Genomic DNA, 21,736 nt, shown 5'->3' on the forward strand with positions numbered 1-21,736 from the left:
AGAAAAAGAGAAGAATCTCCACCTTTGTAACAACACACATGCTTTTTTTTTATTTGTTTGACTTCTTGTATCAAGACTCATGAATGTAATATAGAAAACGTAATTACGCAGTCTTATCATGAAATAAATAATTCAGTTTTGGAATTTTCGGAGTAGTACATTCGGATATGCGACAATACCTTATCTACAATTATTTATGCGCGATTTATCGTAATCTTTAATTTTAGGATATTGTACTTCGAGTACATATTATACACTTTTATCGTCTCTTTTTTTTGTTTCTTTTTACTGGAAAAGTTGGTGTATATCGATACAAATAATTCTTATCTCAAAAATTGGCATTGTTAAGCCTGCACGTTCAAGTAAGACAGTTTATACTGGCCATGAGAGATATTTCATAAGTTCAGTTGTACATTTTGTTCGTATTTCGTGCGTACGGATAACGAAAAGAAATCTAATTTTGTAAGAATGTACAACGGTGTTGTGGCTAAAGTATCTCTTACACACATTGTTTGACACCGTATTTATGTTTTGGTACGAAGTATTGTTCGAACATACCGTACAAACGTATTTGCATATTACTACACTACCTGAGGAAGAGCAATAAAGATAAATACTGTGTGAAAATAATTTCTCGTATATAAACGACGTATATTAATTTATATCTAATGATGTCATAAAAATGGAGCACCTTCGATAAAATAGATCCATTAGCATGGCTACCTTAAGGAAAAATCAGATTACTCTAACACATATGTCCTTCGAAATTATTGAGATATAAAAATGTTGCATAACAAAATTTGCCCATTATCTTGTTTGTCTCATGCTAATTCTCATTTAAACTCTACTCCATTTAATGGAAACTAAATGTCTTAGTTCGTAAGACTGTCATTAAAGACAAACTTTTTCAGAACATAGCTATACGTGAATCGTATATTGACACGGATAATACATATCCTAAATGCTGTAAACAATTCCTCCGTAGAAGAAACAGAATTTTTAGCCATCCTAACTTAATTGCTTGTCTAAATTAAGGATAATCCTTCAAAGCTCCGTCTTCGAGCTGCTGCTAAAGTACTTGGGTTTGAGCTCCTCAATCCGCTTGATAAAGTCCGTCTTCTCTATACAACCATCACACGTCTCTTCCCAATCATTCAAAATCTTCTTTAAATCACGTACTTTCAACTTCTTCAGATTTACCGTATTGAGGTCGATTTGTTTTTCTGAAACAAAAATAGCAACATAACATTAACAAAATATTCGACCTTGCAACAAGAATGATGAGAGTGCACAAATGTCATACATACCGAATCTCAAATCGCATATTTGAGCATCTCTCTTCTTTAATTTCTCGCATATCTTGTCTGCAGGCATAGACCATGATAGTGGTTTACTCAGCTCACCCAAGATACCAGTAGCAGATTCTTCTAATCCACCTAAATAATAACACTAGAAGCACATACAACAGTTGCGATTATTTTAAACAATTGACCGAGGGGGGTAATCTGTATTTATTTTGTCCACAGGCTCATACTCACAAATCTATTTTCTTTTGATTTAGTGCCTTTACAGAATTCTCGAAACTTGTCTTCAATCTTCTTGGGGTTACTTTTAATATCTGCCGTTAGTGTTTGACTAAATTTGTCCACAACAGCAACACATACTATAAAATTAGATAAAGAATGTCATAAACAATATGTATAAACTTTATATATAAAGACAAATACAAATGTTAGAGAGATTCTCACCTTCGCAGTCACCTTCTTTTAATGCTGTAACAGTACACACAATTCCGAGGAATACAGAAAGTATTAATGACATCGACGCATTCATCTTTCTGTTTTATTGAGTTCTGTTAATTAAAATTTTTTTTTAATCAATAAAATGTAAATATTTATACAAATGTTATTGTATAACCGTGTAAATCAAAAGGTCAGTCTTTTTAGCTGAACTTCCTGCATTATTTATCTATCCTCTTTTTTTTCTCCAACGCGAAAAGAAAAAGAGGCAAAATAAGCCATGTAGGAAGTTAAAAAACCTAAAGTTTCGATAACATATATATTTTCAATGTTTATCTGTTACAAAAAAGATAAGAGAAAGTCGATTAAAGCGATCTCTCGCCACGTTATAAATTTTTATTATTAACTCAAATTAATCGGTATTTAATTACAAATATTCTAATTCACGAAATCACAACATCCCTGTTACTCTGAGCGTTCTCGAAGACGCTAAAGGAAACGTTCCAAGCTTCCAATTTCACGAGATTCCTAGGTTTTGTGACTAACCGTCGCCGATGACAAAAGGACAAAGGGAGTTGCGAGAATACCGACGGGAAAAAAAGCGAGATGTCAAATGTTGACACGTAAGTGTCTCCGATGGACTAGATTTAAGGTTATTTCGCGCGGGCGCGTGCTACGTACCGTTGCGATCGGATTGAAAACTAGCGTATTCCCGGTGTGAGGCCTCCGTTGTTCGGTAGATGAGCGATGCGCGATGACTTTAATTCACACTTTCGACTCCTCGAAATATCCTGCGACACGTCCACCGCCGTCGTTCACCACCAAGCTCCGCGACTGTTCGCGACACGTTGGATTCTGTCAAAAACCCGGAATCCCAGCTGGCGCATGCCGATTGGTCGTGACGTCACTGCGGTCCGCGCGCGCCGATTGGTCGTGACGTCATCGCAATTCGCACGCGCCGTGCGATGTGAGTGAGAGGGGTCTATATTCGCGTTTCGTGCTGCACTCTGCTGCACTCTCGCATTTTCTGCACTCGAACTGGAACAGCTATTCGACCGGACCGGTTAGATGGAAAGAAAGGGCGGATAATTTGGAAAGAGACGGAAAGTTCAGCTCGAGAAACGGAAATCGTCGCGGAACTAAACGGAGCAGCCGGTTCTATTTACCTTGCGATCGCCATGTTTACTCCAATAAAGTTCTGTGAACGTTTATACCGAGGAAAACACAGATTTGTCACTCGACACGTAAAAAACGAAAGAGAGGTATCTTTTCCGCGGCATCCATGGGTGTCCGATGACGAAAAGTGACGGATTATCGCTGCGACGAGCTGGTTATTTGTCGTTACGCGGATGAACCGATATCGTAAGTTCGGCTAACCTCTCGAGGACGTCACGCAAAACGGACCGAGGTAATATCGCTATTGGAAATCTGCGCGAGCCTGTTTATAAGTATAATTGAAAAGAAAAACAATAAATGACAGAAGACGCGCGTTGCAGGTGGAATGGCGCCACGCAGGGAGGCGAGACCTAACCTCAATGCTGGCAGGTCTTCGAGGAGGAGCAACAAGGGCTGGCTGGAGAATTACGTGGAATGGCGACAACTCGTCGCTTTTCTCACCGACCCGAAAAAACTGTCATTGACGGTAAAACTGTTCGTCGTCCTGGAAATCGTCTTAAATGCAGTAATCATCCAGACAGTGCCATACACTGAAATCGATTGGAAGGCCTATATGCAAGAAGTTGAGGGTTTCCTGAACGGCACGTCAGACTACTCGAAACTGCGAGGTGATACTGGGCCACTGGTTTACCCTGCCGGCTTTGTCTATATCTTTTCCAGCCTCTATTACATAACTTCTCATGGCGTCAACGTAAGGATAGCACAGTACGTCTTCGCGGTGCTGTACGTGATCACGCTGATGCTAGTCTTCCGGATTTACGCACGGACCAAGAAAGTGCCGCCCTACGTTCTCATCTTGATGTGCTGCACTTCCTACAGAATACACTCGATATTCGTTTTGAGACTCTTCAATGATCCAGTGGCAATGGTGCTGCTATACGCATCTATCAATTCATTCTTGGACAATCGCTGGTACTTGGGTAGCGTGTTATATAGTCTTGCTGTGTCCATCAAGATGAACATACTGCTGTTTGCTCCAGCGCTTCTTGTCACTTACCTATGCGCGCTAGGAACGTTCAAAACACTGATACATTTGTCTATCTGCGCATTGATACAGCTGATTCTTGGTCTTCCATTCTTGCTAGAGAATCCGATTGCTTATATAAAGGGCGCTTTCAATTTGGGTAGAGTCTTCGAGTTCAGGTGGACTGTAAATTGGAGATTCTTACCAGAAGAGGTATTCGTGCATCCGTATTTTCACGTTTTTCTATTACTTCTGCATATGCTAACGCTGCTGTATTGCGCACCTATTTGGATCAGTTACATGAAGTCGTACGTGAAGTTAAAACATGTAGGAAAGGAACTGAAGCCTCAACTTCGTAAGAAAGAGAAGGTAGATATGTCTACTGTAAGTCAGTTATTTGTCTATCCTCTTTTTGTTGCGAATTTTATCGGCGTTATGTTTAGCAGATCGTTGCATTATCAATTCTATATATGGTACTATCATACATTACCGTACATCGCGTGGTGCACCGACTATAAGACTATCTTTAAATTGACCATTTTAGGCGTGATAGAATTGTGCTGGAACACGTATCCAAGCACGGTGTTCAGCAGCGCGGCGTTGCATTTATGCCACATAATTTTGCTATATGGCATCCTAAAAAATAGATCGAATAACGCAAAAGAGAAATGAAGGCTGCACACATGTATGACGCATTTTTATCTTAATTATATGTAAGGGTGAGATTTCATTTGTGCGTTAATGTCGTACGACAAATTTTTCGAGCCTGTTGATTGGCTATAGGATAGAGAGATCCAAGGACCTTTCTATCCTGCACACATTTATCGTACGACAAAAATGCACAAATAAAATCCCACCCTAAAGATGGAATCACACGATGCTCGATTCTTGAATGATAAGCATGCACGCATGCATGCACACATGCATGTTGCTATGCTTGCTTTGATGCATACAGTTTGGTGTTTGACAAATAACTATGAAATTAGCAATTGTTTCTTTTGATTGGTGCATGCAAGGAAATAAGCTATGAAGTAACCCATAATAAATATAAAAATCATGTATATGCAGCATGCAGCGTTCAATGCATGAACGAATTCTAGCATACATCAGAACAGGCATGACTGTATGCATGCTACCATTCAAAAAATCGAGCATCATGTGATTCCATCTTAATATATAAAGTTGAGTACATATTCATATCGTGTATCTTTCCATTTAATGTTACTTAATGTCCATCGTCCCGATATTATGTATCTAATTGTCCGTAACTTAATAGTTTGCATAATATTCTAGTCTGTATCTACAAACATGCGATTATGTATGTATATATACAATCACAGACTTATGTAAATAGACTGCTGACTCAATGTAATTTATACATGGGTAAATTCATACAATACTCACAAACAGGATGTGTGAGTGAGAGAACTCAAATATGTCGCTGCCCAGCGCTGTCTTCAAAGATAGAGGCGAAGTTAGCAGTCTACTTATAGAAGTCTGTGTGTACAATATACCTTTTGTATATTGAACGGAATAAATTATATTAAATCCATACATTTCTACACTCATCCATACACTGAAAGAAAAGATTGGCTGAATATGGCATAACATTTTTAATTGGCTGCTACAAGTCAATTAAAAATGCTATGCCGCATATTTTACCATTTAAATTGCTAAGCAGTCAATCTTTTCTTTCAGTGTAGAAATACCTAAATCATTTCCTTTCTGAGATAAGTGTGAAGACAATTTCAGCCAATTTGCAAGGACGACCATGTTTATCTGATAAATTATAGCTTGACCGAACTATAGCAAATCGAAATAAATTTGTTATAGTTTTATTTCTTTATTTGCAATGAAAAACTACATATTTATAAGGGGGGTCCCCTATTTGTGCAAAATAATACTTAAAAATATTGCTTAATTCACTTATAAATATAAAAAATATAATTATATCCGAGATAATCTTTGCAGATTAATATCAATATTCATTTGTAAAATGTAAAGCATTGTGTGTAGTAACTGTGATAGTCCGAAGTTTGATAAAAAATTATGTCAATAAGCGTGTTAATTAGATATTTAGATATTTCTACATCTATCTCAAATCTATGGTTACATCTCGTTTTTCAAACGCGTTTACGTCTTTACATATTGCGTAATAAAAAGCATATCATGTTATTTATGATTTTTCTTCATTATAGTGCTGCACGTATTAATGATATACTTTGCAAATCAAATTTAAAAGAAATATCGCGAAAATTCTTTTAGTATCTTATATCACTATAAAAAATTTGATTTGATATTTACAAATCCTTTTTATTTACAATTGCAACGAGTATTTACTTCGTAACAAGTTTTAATGTAATGAACGATAATTGCTATGTTGTATAAGTCAATGTATATCATACAGGAAGTGTAAAAAAACGAAAATGGAGCGATGATCAATGGGTAATATGTAATACTTACAGTGCTTACACAATTATTATCTGCGAACAAGTTCTACTCGTTGATATAAATCCTTATACACGATTGGGTTATTCGTGTCGTACGCATTTCTTGTCTTTAAAATATTAGGAGAACCAAGTAATTAATTATAAATTATAACATTTATGTACAATTTTTTTAATATGCAACCTTACATATATTTTATAAAAACGTTAAATTATATGTAAAAATCATTTAATAATTTAATAATTTTTATATAGGTACTTGTAAAGCAATGAAAATTAACTCGAGACACGAACGACTCGTCGTGTGTAATAAAGTCTGAAAAGTCATCGTGTGCACTAAGAATTAAATTTTCGCATGCAAGATAATTAATGCAAATTTTTTATTTAATATACAGTCACGAAACTAATTGTCCGGACACAGATATTGCAAGTTTATTTTTCGGTATCACCAAATAATATAATTTTGAAAGAATAATAATATTTAGAAGTGAGAACTCTTCCCGGTAAAAAATTTTTCATGCATAAATATGTAGAAATATGTATAAACATACATAAACACGCAGAAATATTCATAAACATGTATAATTATATATAAAATATGTCCATACATGTTCATACATTCTTCTTTCTTTTGTAAAATTACTTTTTAGTGTAATAAAAATAATAATAGTAATGTGAAAACATAAAATATAATTAAAGGCATAATTTTCCCATTGTTTGTTTTAAAAAAAAACAAGTTTGGAAAAATGTAAAAAAAATTACTCATACATAATTATGCATAATTTTACATATAATTATACATAAATAATTTTTTTACATTTCTTCAAACTTAATTTTTTCTAAAATAAATAGTGCGAAAATTATCTTTTTAATTATTTTTAATGTTTTCGTGTTATTATTTATATTACACTAAAAAGTAATTTTACAAAAAAAAGGATGTACGAACGTGTATAGACGTACATAATTATACATATTTATGAATATTTATGCGTGTTATGTATGTTTATACATATTTATATATGCATGAAAAATTGTTTACCGGGATTTTCAGTGATTTACTTTCATCTCTAATTTGTCAAAATTATATTTTTCGATACATATAGACTTAACCAACAAAACATAAAAATAATCGCGAAATTAATTGATCGGATAAACAAAAATAACAATGAAGAAAATATAATATTAAATAATATATTGAATTTTAATAAATATGAGACCACCCTAGCTTCAAAAACAGCATTTAAGTCCGTTTCCATCAACGCAGATCAACTTTAATCTCGGTTCAACTTACTCTTCGTCTTTTTCTAATCTTTAGAACTAGAAAAAGACAAAGAGTAAGTTGAACCGAGATTAAAGTTAATCTATATTGGTGGAAATGGGCATTAGTCTGCTTGAAATTGTTTCTACAAATTTTTTTCGGGTAACTTCAGGATTAATGTTTTCCCAAGCTTCCGGGATGACTTTTTCCAATTCTCCATGATTCCGAGAATTCGATTTTCGGACTTCTGACTTGAAAACTTGCCACAAATGCTCAATAGAAAAAACAAAAAGTTCAGTTGAAGAAACAAATCTAGAATTTATATAACATTGTAAATATAATCTGCAGCAAAAAAAACTTGCAAAAAATTGCAAAAAATTTTCCGAGAATTGCAAATTTTAATTCAAGCATAACATTTATTAAACTCGATAAAAAATTCTGATTAATTGTTTCATCAGGAACATATCGTTTTTTGATACATGTACATAAAATTATTTTATTGCATGAAAAAACGAAAATGACTTTACATTATTCAAACAGCACGCAGTTTTTCTAATCTAATTGTTTTCTATTTGTTTTCTTAAAAAACAGGAGTGTATTAGAGCCGTCGATATATCACGCAGGCGATCAAAGAAATCATATGAAGTTTACAGAAGGAGGCCGCGAGTTTTGCGACGCGAAGTGTGTCAAAGAGAGAATCGTCAATTCTCATCGGCCGCCCCACCGCCGTTTTCGCTCAGACGGCAAACCTTTTGCTCGGCCACGTGGACGAGGATACCGCTTTCTTTCCGTCGTGGGGGCGAGACATCCCATCGAATCAGTGGGAATACTGGTCGGCTCTGCCTCAGCCCTGACATTGAATGCGTTAATACGTAGTGCGTACCAATGCGTACGTGCATACGCGCGCGCGCGTAAGCGTCGCTTGATATAGCCCCCTAATTCCGACTATTCCGAGCAAAGCATCGATCGCGACCGCGCTTTCGCAAGCGGCAAGCAGTATAACGCCGGCAGTCATCAACGTAGTGTGAGGCAGGAAACTCATCGAAGTCGTTGCTCTTCCGGGGTATGTAACCTTGGTTGATATTTTCGTCTCTAACCAATCTGATCCGCTCTCAGCATCGTGTTCGCCGAGACCCAGTCGACCTTGTCCTTCGTTTCTTTCATTCGGGATCGGAGATATTGCTGTATGCACTTAAGACGTGATCAAATACGATCGTCGTTATCGAACAGTCGTCGCGCGCATGTTGTTGACGTTTCACTCCCCGAGACGAGAATATAACTGTCGCATCCCCGGTGAAGAACGGAGTTCGTCATTCGTCGCCGGATGATCGGGAGATCCGGAAGGAGAATCAGTTGCTGGTAAAGGTCGAGTTCAGGTGAGAAAGTGAGAAAGTATCGTGGTATGATCGCCTCGCGCATTGATGTATGAAACGTCGGAGAAAGCTGTATGTATCGCGATGAAATTATATGCAATTTAGGATGATCTGACGGATCTGCCCGGTCAGAATTAATTACTTTTTTTTTAAGTCGCGCCGGACGAAAATAAAATTAGATATATATAGAAATGATAAAGCAGCAATTTTAATTCATTCGAAGACTTTTGATTAATGCATTAGATTCTCTTATAGAAAATTAATGCTGAAAGATATTAATTAACTACTTATTAAGTAGCACACTATATACCTACTTTATAATTTCAATTTTCGTCCATCTGTCTGATTATCCATAAAAAATTAATGCGGAAAGATATTAATTAACTACTTATTAAGGGGAGAGGGAAGCCAGAATTTAGCCCCTTGATTTTTAATGTATACATAACTTTAAATATTGCAATTTAGTGCCATTTTCTGTTTAAAATACTTTCAATATAGGGTGTCCCGAAAGTTTTTGCCAATCGCTTTTGTGTAGATAGAGCGGACTAAACGCGAGTCGAAAAATCCTATTTTGCAATTTTCGCAATAGTTAACAAGATATTAATTACTAAAAATTGGTCTTGAATAATTTTTTACTCAAATACTATCAACTTTATAGAAAAGTTGCAAAAGACAAAAATAATTTGTTTTCTTCTCATAAAGTTCTGAGAATTTTTTCAGAATTTTTTAATACCGTATTTTCATGTGGATAAAAATAAGAAAATGTAGTACTAAAAAGATGATAAAAAATTCCGAAAAAATTCTTAGAGTTCTATGAGAGAAAAATTAATGATTTTTGTCTCTTGTAGTTTTTTTTTTTTTGTAAAGTTGATAATATTTGAGTAAAAAATTATTCAAGACCAATATTTAGCAATTTTTAGTAATTAATATCTTGTTAACTACCTATTGCGAAAATTGCAAAATGATAGAGGACTTTCCGACTCAGTTTAGTCCGCTCTATCTACACAAAAGCGATCGGCAAAAACTTTCGGGCACCCTGTAGATTAGGTTTAATCTCGGTTTAGCTTACTTTTTATTTTTTTAATTGTAAAAATTAGAAAAAAGCTAAAGTAAATGAAATTGAGATTAAAGTTAATCTACATTGATTAATTTTGGGTTAACTTACTCTTTATTTTTTTTAGTTCTAAGAACTAGAAAAGAATAAATAGTAAATTCAACCGAGGTTAATCTATATTGAAATGGACATTAATTATTTTCATTCTATTTTCGGAAAAATACTCAAAAATCTTTTATTTCCTTTTATATATGAATCAAATTAGTTGATAAAAATCAAAATCGACGAGATTTTCAGTACAGAGCAAATCAAACGGCCTAACTTTTTCAAATTCTGGTATTTTGCTGTATTACTTTATTACATTTGTTGCAACGGTTTATTTTGAGTATTAAAAATATTGTTGTTTAGTGCTTTTAGTACTTAAAATGAATAATTAATCATTATCTTTTAGTATTAAATTGGATAGTACTGAATTTCTATAAGGTTTATGTTAAAAATATAATATTATCACTGTGCACGTGATAAAAAATCTACAATGCGACAACAACGGTAGGACTTTGCTCCGTATGTAAAGATTTGATTTTTTTCTATGACGACGATCGCGATGAATACTGATTGGATGAATACTGGTTGCCAACGATCACACGATGAATAAATATTGTATGTTAATGTTTGCATTGCGTGTATGAAAAGGAAACACTACTTTTTACGTTTGTGTTTATCATTCTGTATTTCACAAAAGTATCTATGCATCTCTATATGATAGATACGTACGTAAAAGATAAGCGTGTACTTAAAAAAATAAAAACGTAACAAATGAAAAAAAAGAAGCATTAAATACTTGTTTTGCGTAAATATCGATTTTTATTAGATAATAGATATTTATGGAAGGATTATTGATCACGTGATTGATGTATTTTTGTTTACAATTAAGACTTATGGAATATATCATTTATATAAGAGCTTATCTCTCTGTCGCCTGACAGGAAATATATTACGTAAGATAATGAAATCTAAGCAGAGAGAAAAATATAGTAAAGATTAATATGCCTCAGACTTAAGATAATGTGTAGTATATACAGAATGTTTGGAAATTAGTGATAAGTTTTTCGCACAGGTGCAGAATGGACTAAACTGATTGTGAGAAGAAAAGTCCTCTACTATTTTGCAATTCTCGCAATAGTTAACAAGATATTAATTGCTAAAAATTGCCGAAAATTGGTCTTTAATAATTTTTTACTCAAATATTATCAACTTTACAGAAAAACTGCAAAAGACGAAAATTGTTAATTTTCTTCTCATAGAACTCTACGAATTTTTTATTGACTTTTTAGCACTGCATTTTCTCATTTTTATATACCAACAGAAAATACGGTATTAAAAAGTTCTGAAAAAATTCTTAGAGTTCTATGAGAAGAAAATAAACAATTTTCGTCTCTTGCAGTTTTTCTATAAAGTTGATAGTATTTGAGTAAAAAATTATCGAAGACCAATTTTCGGTAATTTTTAGTAATTAATATCTTGTTAACTATTACGAAAATTGCGAAATGGTAGAGGATTTTTCTTCTAAGATGTAAAGGTTCGAATGGCGGCGAATGAAGTTACCAATAATGTAATGGTTGATACGTCTGATATGATACGAGGTCATGGAAGCCAAATGGGCAATGACTGGCAGACTTCTTGCTGTCGTTACAACAATTACGCCAGGCGATAGTTTATTAAATTCGAATTTAACTTGTTAATATAATTCAGATGAAGTAATTTAAAATTCAATAATGGTTTTTTAAATCATTTATCTTGAGAGACAAAGTGTCAGATCATGTATCGCGTTTGATTGTTCAACCGCGATTAAATTAAGCAAATATAAATATATAATTGAGATAATATTTTAATCTTGGATTCAGAACCATCATATTACAAGAGAACCATTTCTGAGATGATACACATCAAGAAACAAAAATCAAGATTAAATAAGCAAAGTGACACTGATCGTTTACCAGAATTGTACTTGCCCCTATTTAACGAATAATCCCCTATTTAAAACTTCCTTCCTACTCCTTTAATTTTCCCCTTCTTAATTTTTCTAGCGAATATAAATATCGAAGGACAGAACACAGAGGAACGCAAAAATTCTGTTAACAAGTAAAGTTCTAGAAAGTTTCTTCCATCCTTAACAATTTAAAATTAAACTATAAAGACTGGAAAATTATCAGTGAATAATTCTAACTCCTATCACATACAAGCAAAAGTACGTTAAGTAATCGTTGTCACTATTTGTAATCATGATTGTATAAAAATCTCTATAATTATATAATTGTAAATTCTTATTAGAACTTGGAAATTCTTTACGACACGGGTATTAATTGCAATTAATATGTAACGGACAACATTAACGGTCACACAAATATCAACTATTTTATAAGAATTTTATACGATCTCATACATTCAACTTGTTATATTAAATGACCATCGTACATTATTATGGACTAAGATTTACTTTCTTATAATATTTAAATTGAATTTTTAATTTATTTAATTTCCGATTTTTAAAACTTGTATTTTAGAACATACTGATGAAGACCGAATATCGGCCGAAACGTATATAAATTTAAATTTGTAAAGATCATTTTAAATATATTTTTTACATCAATTTAAATATATTACAATAAATAACCGGCGTATTGTCTATATGCTCCTTTTTTAACTTTTACAAATATAAACAACCCATACAGCATAGATCATTTCAGCATTCCAGCAATATTACAGCAACATTGTAATGTTTAAGCAGTATCGCAGTAACATGTATTTCAAACGTTGTAATATTACTGCTAGCTTCTGTGCTGTATGAGAAGATTGAATTATCTGACACACATATGGTATTGCTTATATTTTAGAATGGCGCTAATCTGGTGGGAGAAGATATTTCTGTTGATAATAATACTGATCAGTTTGAGGATCCTCGTTAAGGTCGGAATTCTAACGTGGAAGAAACTGATCGCCCCGACTTTGGGATTTGGAATACATTTTCGAACACAGGGGAAATGGGCGGTAGTAACTGGTGCGACAGATGGTCTTGGGAAGGCATTCGCTAAGGCACTTGCCGAAGAAGGTATGGATATCGTCTTGGTCTCACGGTCCTTGTCCAAGTTGAAGGACGTTGCTACTGAGATCGAGCAGAAATATTGCGTGGAAACTCGTGTCGTGGAAGCTGATTTAACCGAAGGCCAAATAGTTTACGCGGAAATTGGCAAAGCAACGCAGGACTTGGAGGTAACAAATCTAATGTGATTCATTGTAAACGAACAAATTGATAGGAATATTTCACAGAGATGCATAAACAAAGAGATCGCTCTTCTTTAAAAAAAAATACGCAAAAAATGTAACAAATTAATTTAGGTTTTAATAAATAAGCCAATAAATAATAATAAAATTTTCAGAGCACAAGTTAACGTGTATAAAAAAAATTAAAAAATTTCTTTTGCTTAAAAATTTAAAAGATACTTTTTTTAATGAGAGAGAGAGAGAGAGAGAGAGAGAGAGAGAGAGAGAGAGAAAGCGAAAATAATTAAGAGATATTTTCCAATAGGTCGGTGTTCTTGTGAACAACGCTGGCGCAAGCTACGACCATCCTGAAATGTTCACGAATGTGTCGGAGGAAGTTCTCGCGAGAATACTGCAACTGAATGTGGCCGGAGTAACCGGGGTCGCAAGAGCGATTCTGCCCGGTATGCTGGAGCGAGGGAAAGGAGTACTCATCAACGTGAGTTCGACAGCCGCAGCTATACCCAGCCCGTATCTGTCCGTTTACGCCGCCAGTAAAGCGTACATCGACAAACTCAGCGCCGATTTGGCTACGGAAGTTGCGCCGAGAGGCATCACCGTTCAGTGTGTTCTACCTGGCCCGGTCGCCACGAAGATGTCCAAGATCAAGTAAGAATCTCTCACATAATGGACTCGCGCGGTTCCGAGCTCGAGAAGTTGTGAAATAATTTTAATTCTATTTTATTTTTCAATAATTACAGAACTTGAAATTTTCCTGACGTCGATTGTCGTCGCTTTATATCTTTTCTTTTCCGTAGGAGACCATCGTGGATGGCACCTAGCCCGGAGACGTTCGTCAAAGCGTCACTGAGAACAGTCGGCATCGAATCGCGCACGACCGGATATCCACCGCATTCTTTGATCATCGGCTTCATAAACGCATTGCGTTACACGTGTGAGACGGGCGCGGTGTGGCTGGTGGCCAAAACAATGCTTAATTTAAGGAGACGAGCCCTTTACAAGAAGAAACCCACAATAGTGCCGGAAGCCGCGGAGGGGGATACTTTATAGTTGGTCTCGCGCGTTTTGTAATTTTGTTTCCTCGTTAACGAATAGAGCACTAGTGGCATAGAAAAACGTTGCAGTGAGCAATAAGCAACTCGATCAATCACGGTTAAGGACGTAGGATAATAATGTTTATTTTCTTACTGCTTACGTTTTTCTATGTGCCATTTTTTAGCATAATGCGGCGTATTCCGTCAGTCGTCCTCGAATTGCTTTTTATTACTGCTTCGCATTTAGTTAAATCTTTTGATCGCTACTTTACATCCGAATCTATAATATATAAGTATCTGTTTCTCAAAGATTTCTCTCTCAAAAATAAATAGTTTTGCAGTTTTTTTCCTGCTGTCTACGACAAAGTAAATTCATAACGAAGAGGACAAGATTTTGTAAAGACGACTTTTCTAAATGGCATAAATCGGATAAAAAAATGCATATATGCATATCTACGCATAAAGTGCACTTAGAAATATGATTGTTATCTCATTTTAATTTTAAAAATCTATTCTACTCTAATACATCCATTTTTCTATAATATCAATTCATTTAAACAACATTTTTTATTACATATGCATCCTCCTTCCTGTAAAGGATATGCTGTAACGTTTCTCTCATGACATGGTAGTGTCCCTTTCTTAATATAAAAAGAGGATATTATATTAACTAAATTTCAAAAATATGACGGGAAACGTTACCGCGTATCCTGGCAATGAGAGAAAAAAAGATAAAAAATAGCCATTGAAATATTCTTCGCTGTTTTGATTGAAATATAATATAGCGCTAATTCTCTCTCAATAAAATGTTGATAGTCTATTAAAAGTGGAAAAAAAGGAATAACAGAGATAAAAGGACTCGAGGGAATAACATTCAAATTTTTGGAAAAAAAGAACGCTCATCTTTTATGTAAGCTTTCATTATCATTAATTAATGATAATGAAATCGTTGCTTTAAACTTCTTGTAAACTATATAATCTTTGAAAAAAACAGCCCGACATATTTTGTACCTACATATTTTCAGTGATTGCTAAAATAAAAAATAGTTACACATAACTGATAGATTTTTAATTGATATTAAGATAATGCGTAAAATTTTACAGAAAGCGTGATTCGAGTACACAAAACTCTTTCCATTGTTTAGTGGCAATGTTGCGTTCTCACATGCTGCAATATTGCAAGAAACATTACAGGAGATATAGAAAGATACATGCAAAAACTTTCAACAAAATTGTGGCAAGAATATGATCGAATCATTCACTAATTATAAGTTCCGAATGCCTTTCCTATTCCTAAATCTTTTTCCATTAAAAATTTCTCTAATCTCTTAAAAAATTTTTCTTTAAATCTACTGTGCTAAATTTCTCCTAAATCTTACAACTTATTACAATAATAAACCGTCGACCGGCTAAGATAAGAAAGTAATCGAGCGTTTAAGGACACACCTGCTATTTTTTTGGATTTGTTTCAGAAAATTCAATCTTCACGTAACAGATAGCAAATAAAACGAATTATCGACTTCAAACTTCGTACTAGGAGCTCATATTATTCTCTTTGATGTTTTCTCGTTTATTATGTAATTACCTATGCGTAATAATAGCGTATCTACGACTTGGCTCCATCGCGGCATTAATTTTTTTTGTCGCACTTTGCATTCCATTTGAATGTTTCTTTTATTTTTTTCTTTTATCCGACTCGAAACTTACGTTGTAGAAAAGACAACAAGCATAGAGAAACATGAGTAAGTAAAATGGATGTTTTTTTGAAATTTGCCGAAAAGAGTAGCCGCGATAAATCGCTCTGTTTTAACGAAATTATTTCAAGTAATAATACTTTTTTTATCAAGTCTCTCTTCGTATATTCAGTTTTATCATAATGTAGTTTAGTTCTAATCTCAGTTTAACTTATCTTTCATTCTAAGAATTAGAAAAAGATAAACAGTTAATTGAACTGAGATTAAAATTAAACTACATTTCGGTAGAAATAAATTAACATTAGAAAAAGATGAGTAAGTTAAACCGAGATTAAAGTTAATCTACACTGAAACGGACATAAATTGTGCCATTATGTTTTTTAATTTTTAAAACTAGAAAAAGATAAAAATAAGTTACACCGAGATTAAAACTAATCTATATTGATAAAAATAGTTATTAGAGCAAATTCGATCGAATTCCGATTAATCAGTGATTAATTCAACAGTAAAAAATTAATTTCATCTATTAACGAAATAATAGATATTCAATTAAATTTGATACATTAAGCGATTAATTGGTACGTTAATTACGATTAGCTCAATTATCACCGATTAGAATTAGACTAACGAAGGTTTATTCATCCTTGACCCTGTTCAAGAGAAAAAGAAATTCTTTTCGAATGATTAATCCTCTCTCTCTCCCTCTCTCTCTCTCCCTCTCTCTATTTATCTATCCATTTTTGTCTCGCATGCGCAAATCGTATCACACTGATCGCGCATTGCCCTCACGCACCGAAGCAATATGGCCGTCTGCACCCGCACGTTTCATGGTTAAATACTCGTGGATCTGCACGATACGAACGGAAAATCGCGTTGATCAAGGGTCCAGGTCGAATTCAACCGTGTCACAAGCGGATACTTAGTGGAAAGTCGGTCGAGCGAGCACGAGGCGAAACGAGTGAGAAAGCGGCGTGCGTCAAGTTCACGTTTCAGCGCGCCTAACCTCTCGAAGTAGGCGGCAAGTGTCTGTCATATTCAGCCTCGACTATCACTCCGGTTAGCGGTCGAGCGTCACACATCGACGAGGAGGAGAAATCCCGTTCACGTGCCCGTCGTTCACCCGTGTCTGCGTGTGTCTCGTTCCGCCGCGCCGATAACCGATGTCCGCTGGCATGTTCCGCACGACGACAGCGAGGCCGTTCAACCTTCGTTACATCCTCGCGTTCAACAAACCTTACGCGCTTTGTCGGAGGGAAAATAAACTGAAATAGTGTTTACCACAGCTGGACACGTGCGCGCGAATGCGAATCGGTCCGACACTAGCTTAAGTTTTGTTTTTATAAATATAGAGTAGCCTAGGTCGAATTGTATGTATATATTGCTGCACGCACTGCTACGTCACTCGTTTACATTTGTTGTCGCTATCGCTGAATATTGTAAACCGTAAGATACGTAAGTACGATACGTAACATATATATACATATATACAATATATATATGTGTGTATATTTGTACATACTTTGTTGAGCTACATTCTTCATCCTTCGTTGTCCTATCTGAGTAACGATGCGTTTTATCAGTGTTGAGAAGCTTAGCGAGATACAAAATGACGCCACACGTATCAGGAACATATGTATCCTGGCACACGTGGATCATGGAAAGACCACCCTGGCGGATTCTCTCGTTGCAAGTAATGGCATCATATCCAACAAACTGGCTGGCAAACTTAGATACCTGGATAGTAGACCAGATGAACAGATACGTGGGATCACAATGAAATCTAGTTCCATAACGCTCTATCATGTACACGACAAAATGGACCATGTGATAAACTTGATTGACTCTCCAGGGCATGTGGACTTCTCCTCTGAAGTTTCAACAGCAGTCAGACTGTCGGACGGAGCTGTCATCCTAGTTGATGTAGTGGAAGGCGTATGTCCCCAGACACGTAGCGCCTTATCTATAGCCTATGTCGAGGGTTTGAAACCTATTTTGGTACTTAATAAAGTTGACCGGTTAATCACGGAAATGAAATTGACGCCATTGGACGCTTACGTACGTTTGACACAAGTCTTGGAACAAGTAAATGCCATCATGGGAGAGCTATTTGCGAGCGATGTGATGGAACGTGAAGAACGCGAGGAAACGGTGGCATCTACGTGGGACAAGGTGAACGAAAGGGATCTAGCCGATTGGCAATCCGTATTGGAAGAGATAGATGATTCAAATTTATACTTCTCTCCGGAACAAGGAAACGTTCTTTTCACTAGTGCAATTGACGGCTGGGGATTTGGTATCAAGGAATTCGCTAAAATTTATTCGAACAAATTAGGATTCAGTGAAAAAGTTCTACGTAAAACATTGTGGGGGGATTTTTATATAAATAACAAAACGAAGAGGATCATGAAGGGGGCTCAGGAGAAGGCTAAAAAGCCACTTTTCGTTCAATTGATTTTGGATAATATCTGGGTGTTATACGAGACTATAGTGATACGAAGAGATAAAGATAAATTGCCGACTATAGCTGAAAAATTAAATATTAAATTGACAACGCGCGATTTGAGGCACACAGATCCAAAAGCACAGTTACAAGCCGTTTGCTCGCAATGGCTTCCCCTGGCACAAAATTGTCTCGATATGGTATGCGAGAAGGTTCCAGCACCGCATAATTTAACTCCCGAAAAAATTGAGCGATTGATAAGCGGAAACAACGACTTTTCTGCTTTGCCTCTTGAAACTCAGCAACTGAAAAGAGCATTCTTATCGTGTAATCCATCGTTGGAAGCACCGATTATCATATTCGTATCGAAAATGTTTCCAGTGGAGAAGGACATGCTGCCCGAGAACAGACCAAAGTCGCTAACTCCGGAAGAATTGGCACAAAGAAGAGAAATTGTTCGACAGAAGCATGCAGAGCGAATGGAGCAAAAAACTTGTACTGCCATTGAAAATCACGAAGATACCAAGGAAGATACGCCCGATACGATAGTCTCCAATAACATAAACCACGAGGATGTCACCGAGGATAAATCGGACGGCGCATTAGTAGCCTTCGCCAGAGTGTATTCAGGAACTATAAAGATTGGAGATGAGGTATTCGTTTTAGGACCAAAGCATAATCCCTCTATTGCTTTGGAACGCGAGAAAGCGGGTGAGAAGGTGGATCCTTCCCACGTGCTGAAGGATCTGAAGCCAGGCAGACATATTACGAAGGTGACTGTAAATAAATTGTACATTCTTATGGGAAGAGAGCTCGAGGCCGTAAATAAGGTACCAGCGGGTAATGTTTTCGGAATTGGTAACCTAGAAGAGCATGTTTTGAAGACCGCGACTCTTTCAACGACAATTGCTTGTCCTTCGTTCACAGAATTAACTTCTCTCGCAGTTCCTATATTGAGAGTAGCCCTGGAGCCGAAACATCCCAACGACTTGCCAAAGCTCATCAACGGTTTGAAACTATTGAACCAAGCGGATGCCTGCGCCATCGTTCACATACAAGAGACTGGTGAGATCGTCCTGAGCACCGCAGGTGAAGTTCATTTGGAAAGATGCCTGGAGGATCTCAAGCTGAGATACGCCAAAATCGATATTAACGTGTCTGACCCGATCGTGCCATTTCGCGAAACCGTAGTGCCACCTCCGAAACTCGACATGGTAAATGAGGCGATCGAGAAGAAGGCGACGGAAGTCAACCTTGAAGTCTGGACGTCAAATCGGCAATGTCGTCTTGAGATAGACACGAAACCTCTTCCGGAAAATATAACAAAATTATTAGAGAAAAATGCAAATCTGATAAAATTGTTGGATAGTTACTGCGACAGATACACAAAGGAGAATGGGGAGCACGAGGCTATTGCTGGCGAGAATCAACTTAACGAGAGATCGATGTCCGACAAGAAGCAAAAGGAAGCAAAAGTATTCAAGAACGAATTGGAGGCAGCTTTTCTCGAAGCGGGGTGGAAGGATAATGTAATGGATAAAATATGGTCATTTGGTCCACGAAAATGCGGGCCCAATATCTTATTGAACGAGACTGATTACACGCAGAAGAAATTCTGGGAGCAGCAAAACATGAATGTCGATTCCCGAGCAGCGTAAGTATTTCAAATAAAACAATGTTGATGCAAAAGCTTTTTATTGTACATATTTCGTTTGAAACCAACGTTCGAGAAACATAATTTATTAAATGTAAATTTATCGTAATGATAGATGTTATAACATATAATGCAAAAAATAAATATGAACGAGATACATACTTTGACTACTTCCTTGAAACTTATTTCGAATAATAATAACATATATCTATATTTGCTATATAAATTTTTCAGATACGATAATAGTATAGTCAATGGATTCCAACTTGCTACTCTGGCTGGTCCCTTATGCGAGGAGCCTATGATGGGCGTCTGCTTCGTGTTGAAGAAGTGGGAAATTTTTGAGACTCCACAAAGGTAAATATGCATTAATAATTAATAAATATTCGCATTGTAATAATTATTACATAAAAATAAATGTCTTGAATCGACATCTGCGACCAAGAAATACTCTTACAACAAAGTAAATATGTGCATTGCAACTGCTTGCTTTCTGGAAGATAAGTATATATATATGTATATATGTAAAAATATAAATATATATATATATATATATACACAGAATATCCCGAAATTTTTTACCAAGCGCTCTTGTGTAGATAGAGGACTAAATTAAATCGAAAAGTTTTCTACCACACACACATTTTGTAATTTTCACAATAGTTAACAAGATATTAATTACTAAAAATCGTTGAATATTAGTTTTCAATAATTTTTTACTTAAATGCTATCAACTTTACAGAAAAATAGCGAGAGACAAAAATTGTTCATTTTCTTCTCATAGCTCCAAGAATTTTTTCAAAATTTTTTATCAACTTTTTAGTATTGCATTTATTTATTTTTACCAACATGAGAAAATACGGTATTAAAAAATTCTGAAAAAACATTTTTTTAATTCTCAGAACTTTATAAAAAAAATTTGAAGACCAATATTCGGCAAATTTTAGTAATTAATATTTTATTAACTATTGCGAAAATTGCAAAATGGTAAAGAACTTTTCGACTTAGTTTAGTCCGCTCTATCTACACAAAAGCGATTGGCAAAAACTTTCGGGACACCCTGTATATAAATATATATAAATATATATAGAAGTCGTATTTGGCCGTGTTATTGAAGAATTTAGTAGACACTAAATACGCGAGTATAAAAAAAAGAATGATATAAGATGTATGAAATGTTGCAGCGATTCCGGTGGCCAGAGCCAGGGACACTTGGGTGGACAATTAATGTCGGCGTGTAAAGAGGCTTGTCGACGAATTTTCAGCCTGCGACACCCCCGACTGATGACGGCGATGTACAGCTGTAGCGTTTTAGTCAACTCCGATGTTCTCGGTGAGTAATTGTTAATGTATAATGATACTGAACTCTCACGTATTCGTATAATCTAGAATATCGTTAAATACGATCGAGCACGTACTACATCTCCGAGTTTTTGTTTAGTCACGTAGTTGCATATACGTGACTTAAAATATCTACAGCGATATTTTTCATTTTTTAATCGCGTCAAATTAATATCGTGACTCTTGAAAAAATGAACAAGTACCTTTGGAATATACAGTAATTAACATATTTTACTTCGTATTTTGGTAATGAGGAAAGAATGTAGATTTTTTTTAAGAT

At 35.3% G+C, this 21,736-nt stretch overlaps 4 protein-coding genes across 6 annotated transcripts in view; 3 read left to right on the forward strand and 1 right to left on the reverse strand.

The window, feature by feature from the left end:
- Positions 1–39: 39 nt before the first annotated feature.
- On the reverse strand, positions 40–2,640 carry Manf (mesencephalic astrocyte-derived neurotrophic factor). The gene is made up of 5 exons (XM_018508700.1): positions 2,421–2,640; positions 1,749–1,852; positions 1,539–1,663; positions 1,308–1,449; positions 40–1,223 (listed from the first exon to the last, which is right to left on the reverse strand). The coding sequence occupies exons 2-5, from the start codon at positions 1,831–1,833 to the stop codon at positions 1,045–1,047; spliced, it is 531 nt and encodes a 176-aa protein (XP_018364202.1). The 5' UTR covers positions 1,834–1,852; positions 2,421–2,640; the 3' UTR covers positions 40–1,044.
- A 22-nt stretch (positions 2,641–2,662) lies between these two features.
- On the forward strand, positions 2,663–5,425 carry Alg3 (Alg3, alpha-1,3- mannosyltransferase). The gene is made up of 3 exons (XM_018508699.1): positions 2,663–3,147; positions 3,236–4,598; positions 4,744–5,425. The coding sequence occupies exon 2, from the start codon at positions 3,241–3,243 to the stop codon at positions 4,549–4,551; it is 1,311 nt and encodes a 436-aa protein (XP_018364201.1). The 5' UTR covers positions 2,663–3,147; positions 3,236–3,240; the 3' UTR covers positions 4,552–4,598; positions 4,744–5,425.
- Positions 5,426–8,299: 2,874 nt separating this feature from the next.
- LOC108761944 (hydroxysteroid 17-beta dehydrogenase 12 spidey) lies at positions 8,300–14,457 on the forward strand. 2 transcript variants are annotated; one of them, XM_018508738.1, is made up of 4 exons: positions 8,300–8,647; positions 12,906–13,281; positions 13,598–13,941; positions 14,091–14,457. In XM_018508738.1, exons 2-4 carry the CDS (start codon positions 12,907–12,909, stop codon positions 14,341–14,343), a joined length of 972 nt encoding a protein of 323 aa, XP_018364240.1. In that variant the 5' UTR covers positions 8,300–8,647; position 12,906; the 3' UTR covers positions 14,344–14,457. The 2 variants fall into 2 exon arrangements, with proteins under 2 accessions (XP_018364240.1, XP_018364239.1); XM_018508737.1 differs by lacking the exon at positions 8,300–8,647 and adding an exon at positions 8,671–8,960.
- Positions 14,458–16,815: 2,358 nt separating this feature from the next.
- Positions 16,816–21,736, forward strand: part of LOC108761908 (elongation factor-like GTPase 1) — a 44,992-nt gene continuing 40,071 nt past the window's right edge. Inside the window, exons 1-4 of one of the 2 annotated variants that reach the window (XM_018508684.1) lie at positions 16,816–17,473; positions 17,583–20,115; positions 20,350–20,472; positions 21,300–21,448. In XM_018508684.1, coding sequence (XP_018364186.1) covers positions 17,588–20,115; positions 20,350–20,472; positions 21,300–21,448 — 2,800 coding nt within the window. In that variant the 5' untranslated portion in view covers positions 16,816–17,473; positions 17,583–17,587. Of the gene's footprint in view, positions 17,474–17,582; positions 20,116–20,349; positions 20,473–21,299; positions 21,449–21,736 lie in introns of those variants that run through there. The other variant, XM_018508685.1, reaches the window with a different exon arrangement.

The sequence above is a fragment of the Trachymyrmex cornetzi genome, unplaced genomic scaffold (genome assembly GCF_001594075.2).
Source record: "Trachymyrmex cornetzi isolate Tcor2-1 unplaced genomic scaffold, Tcor1.1 scaffold270, whole genome shotgun sequence".
NCBI lineage: Eukaryota > Metazoa > Arthropoda > Insecta > Hymenoptera > Formicidae > Trachymyrmex > Trachymyrmex cornetzi.

Excerpts from the sequence above, each read along its gene's own strand:
- Manf (XM_018508700.1), bottom strand. The coding sequence starts at position 1,833 with ATGAATGCGTCGATGTCATTAATACTTTCTGTATTCCTCGGAATTGTG. Across the intron at positions 1,664-1,748 it reads AAAAGAAGGTGACTGCGAAG|TATGTGTTGCTGTTGTGGAC; the intron begins GTGAGAATCTCT and ends CTAATTTTATAG. Across the intron at positions 1,450-1,538 it reads AATCAAAAGAAAATAGATTT|TGTTATTATTTAGGTGGATT; the intron begins GTGAGTATGAGC and ends ATGTGCTTCTAG.
- LOC108761944 (XM_018508738.1), top strand. The coding sequence starts at position 12,907 with ATGGCGCTAATCTGGTGGGAGAAGATATTTCTGTTGATAATAATACTG. Across the intron at positions 13,282-13,597 it reads AAGCAACGCAGGACTTGGAG|GTCGGTGTTCTTGTGAACAA; the intron begins GTAACAAATCTA and ends ATTTTCCAATAG. Across the intron at positions 13,942-14,090 it reads ACGAAGATGTCCAAGATCAA|GAGACCATCGTGGATGGCAC; the intron begins GTAAGAATCTCT and ends TCTTTTCCGTAG.
- Alg3 (XM_018508699.1), top strand. The coding sequence starts at position 3,241 with ATGGCGCCACGCAGGGAGGCGAGACCTAACCTCAATGCTGGCAGGTCT.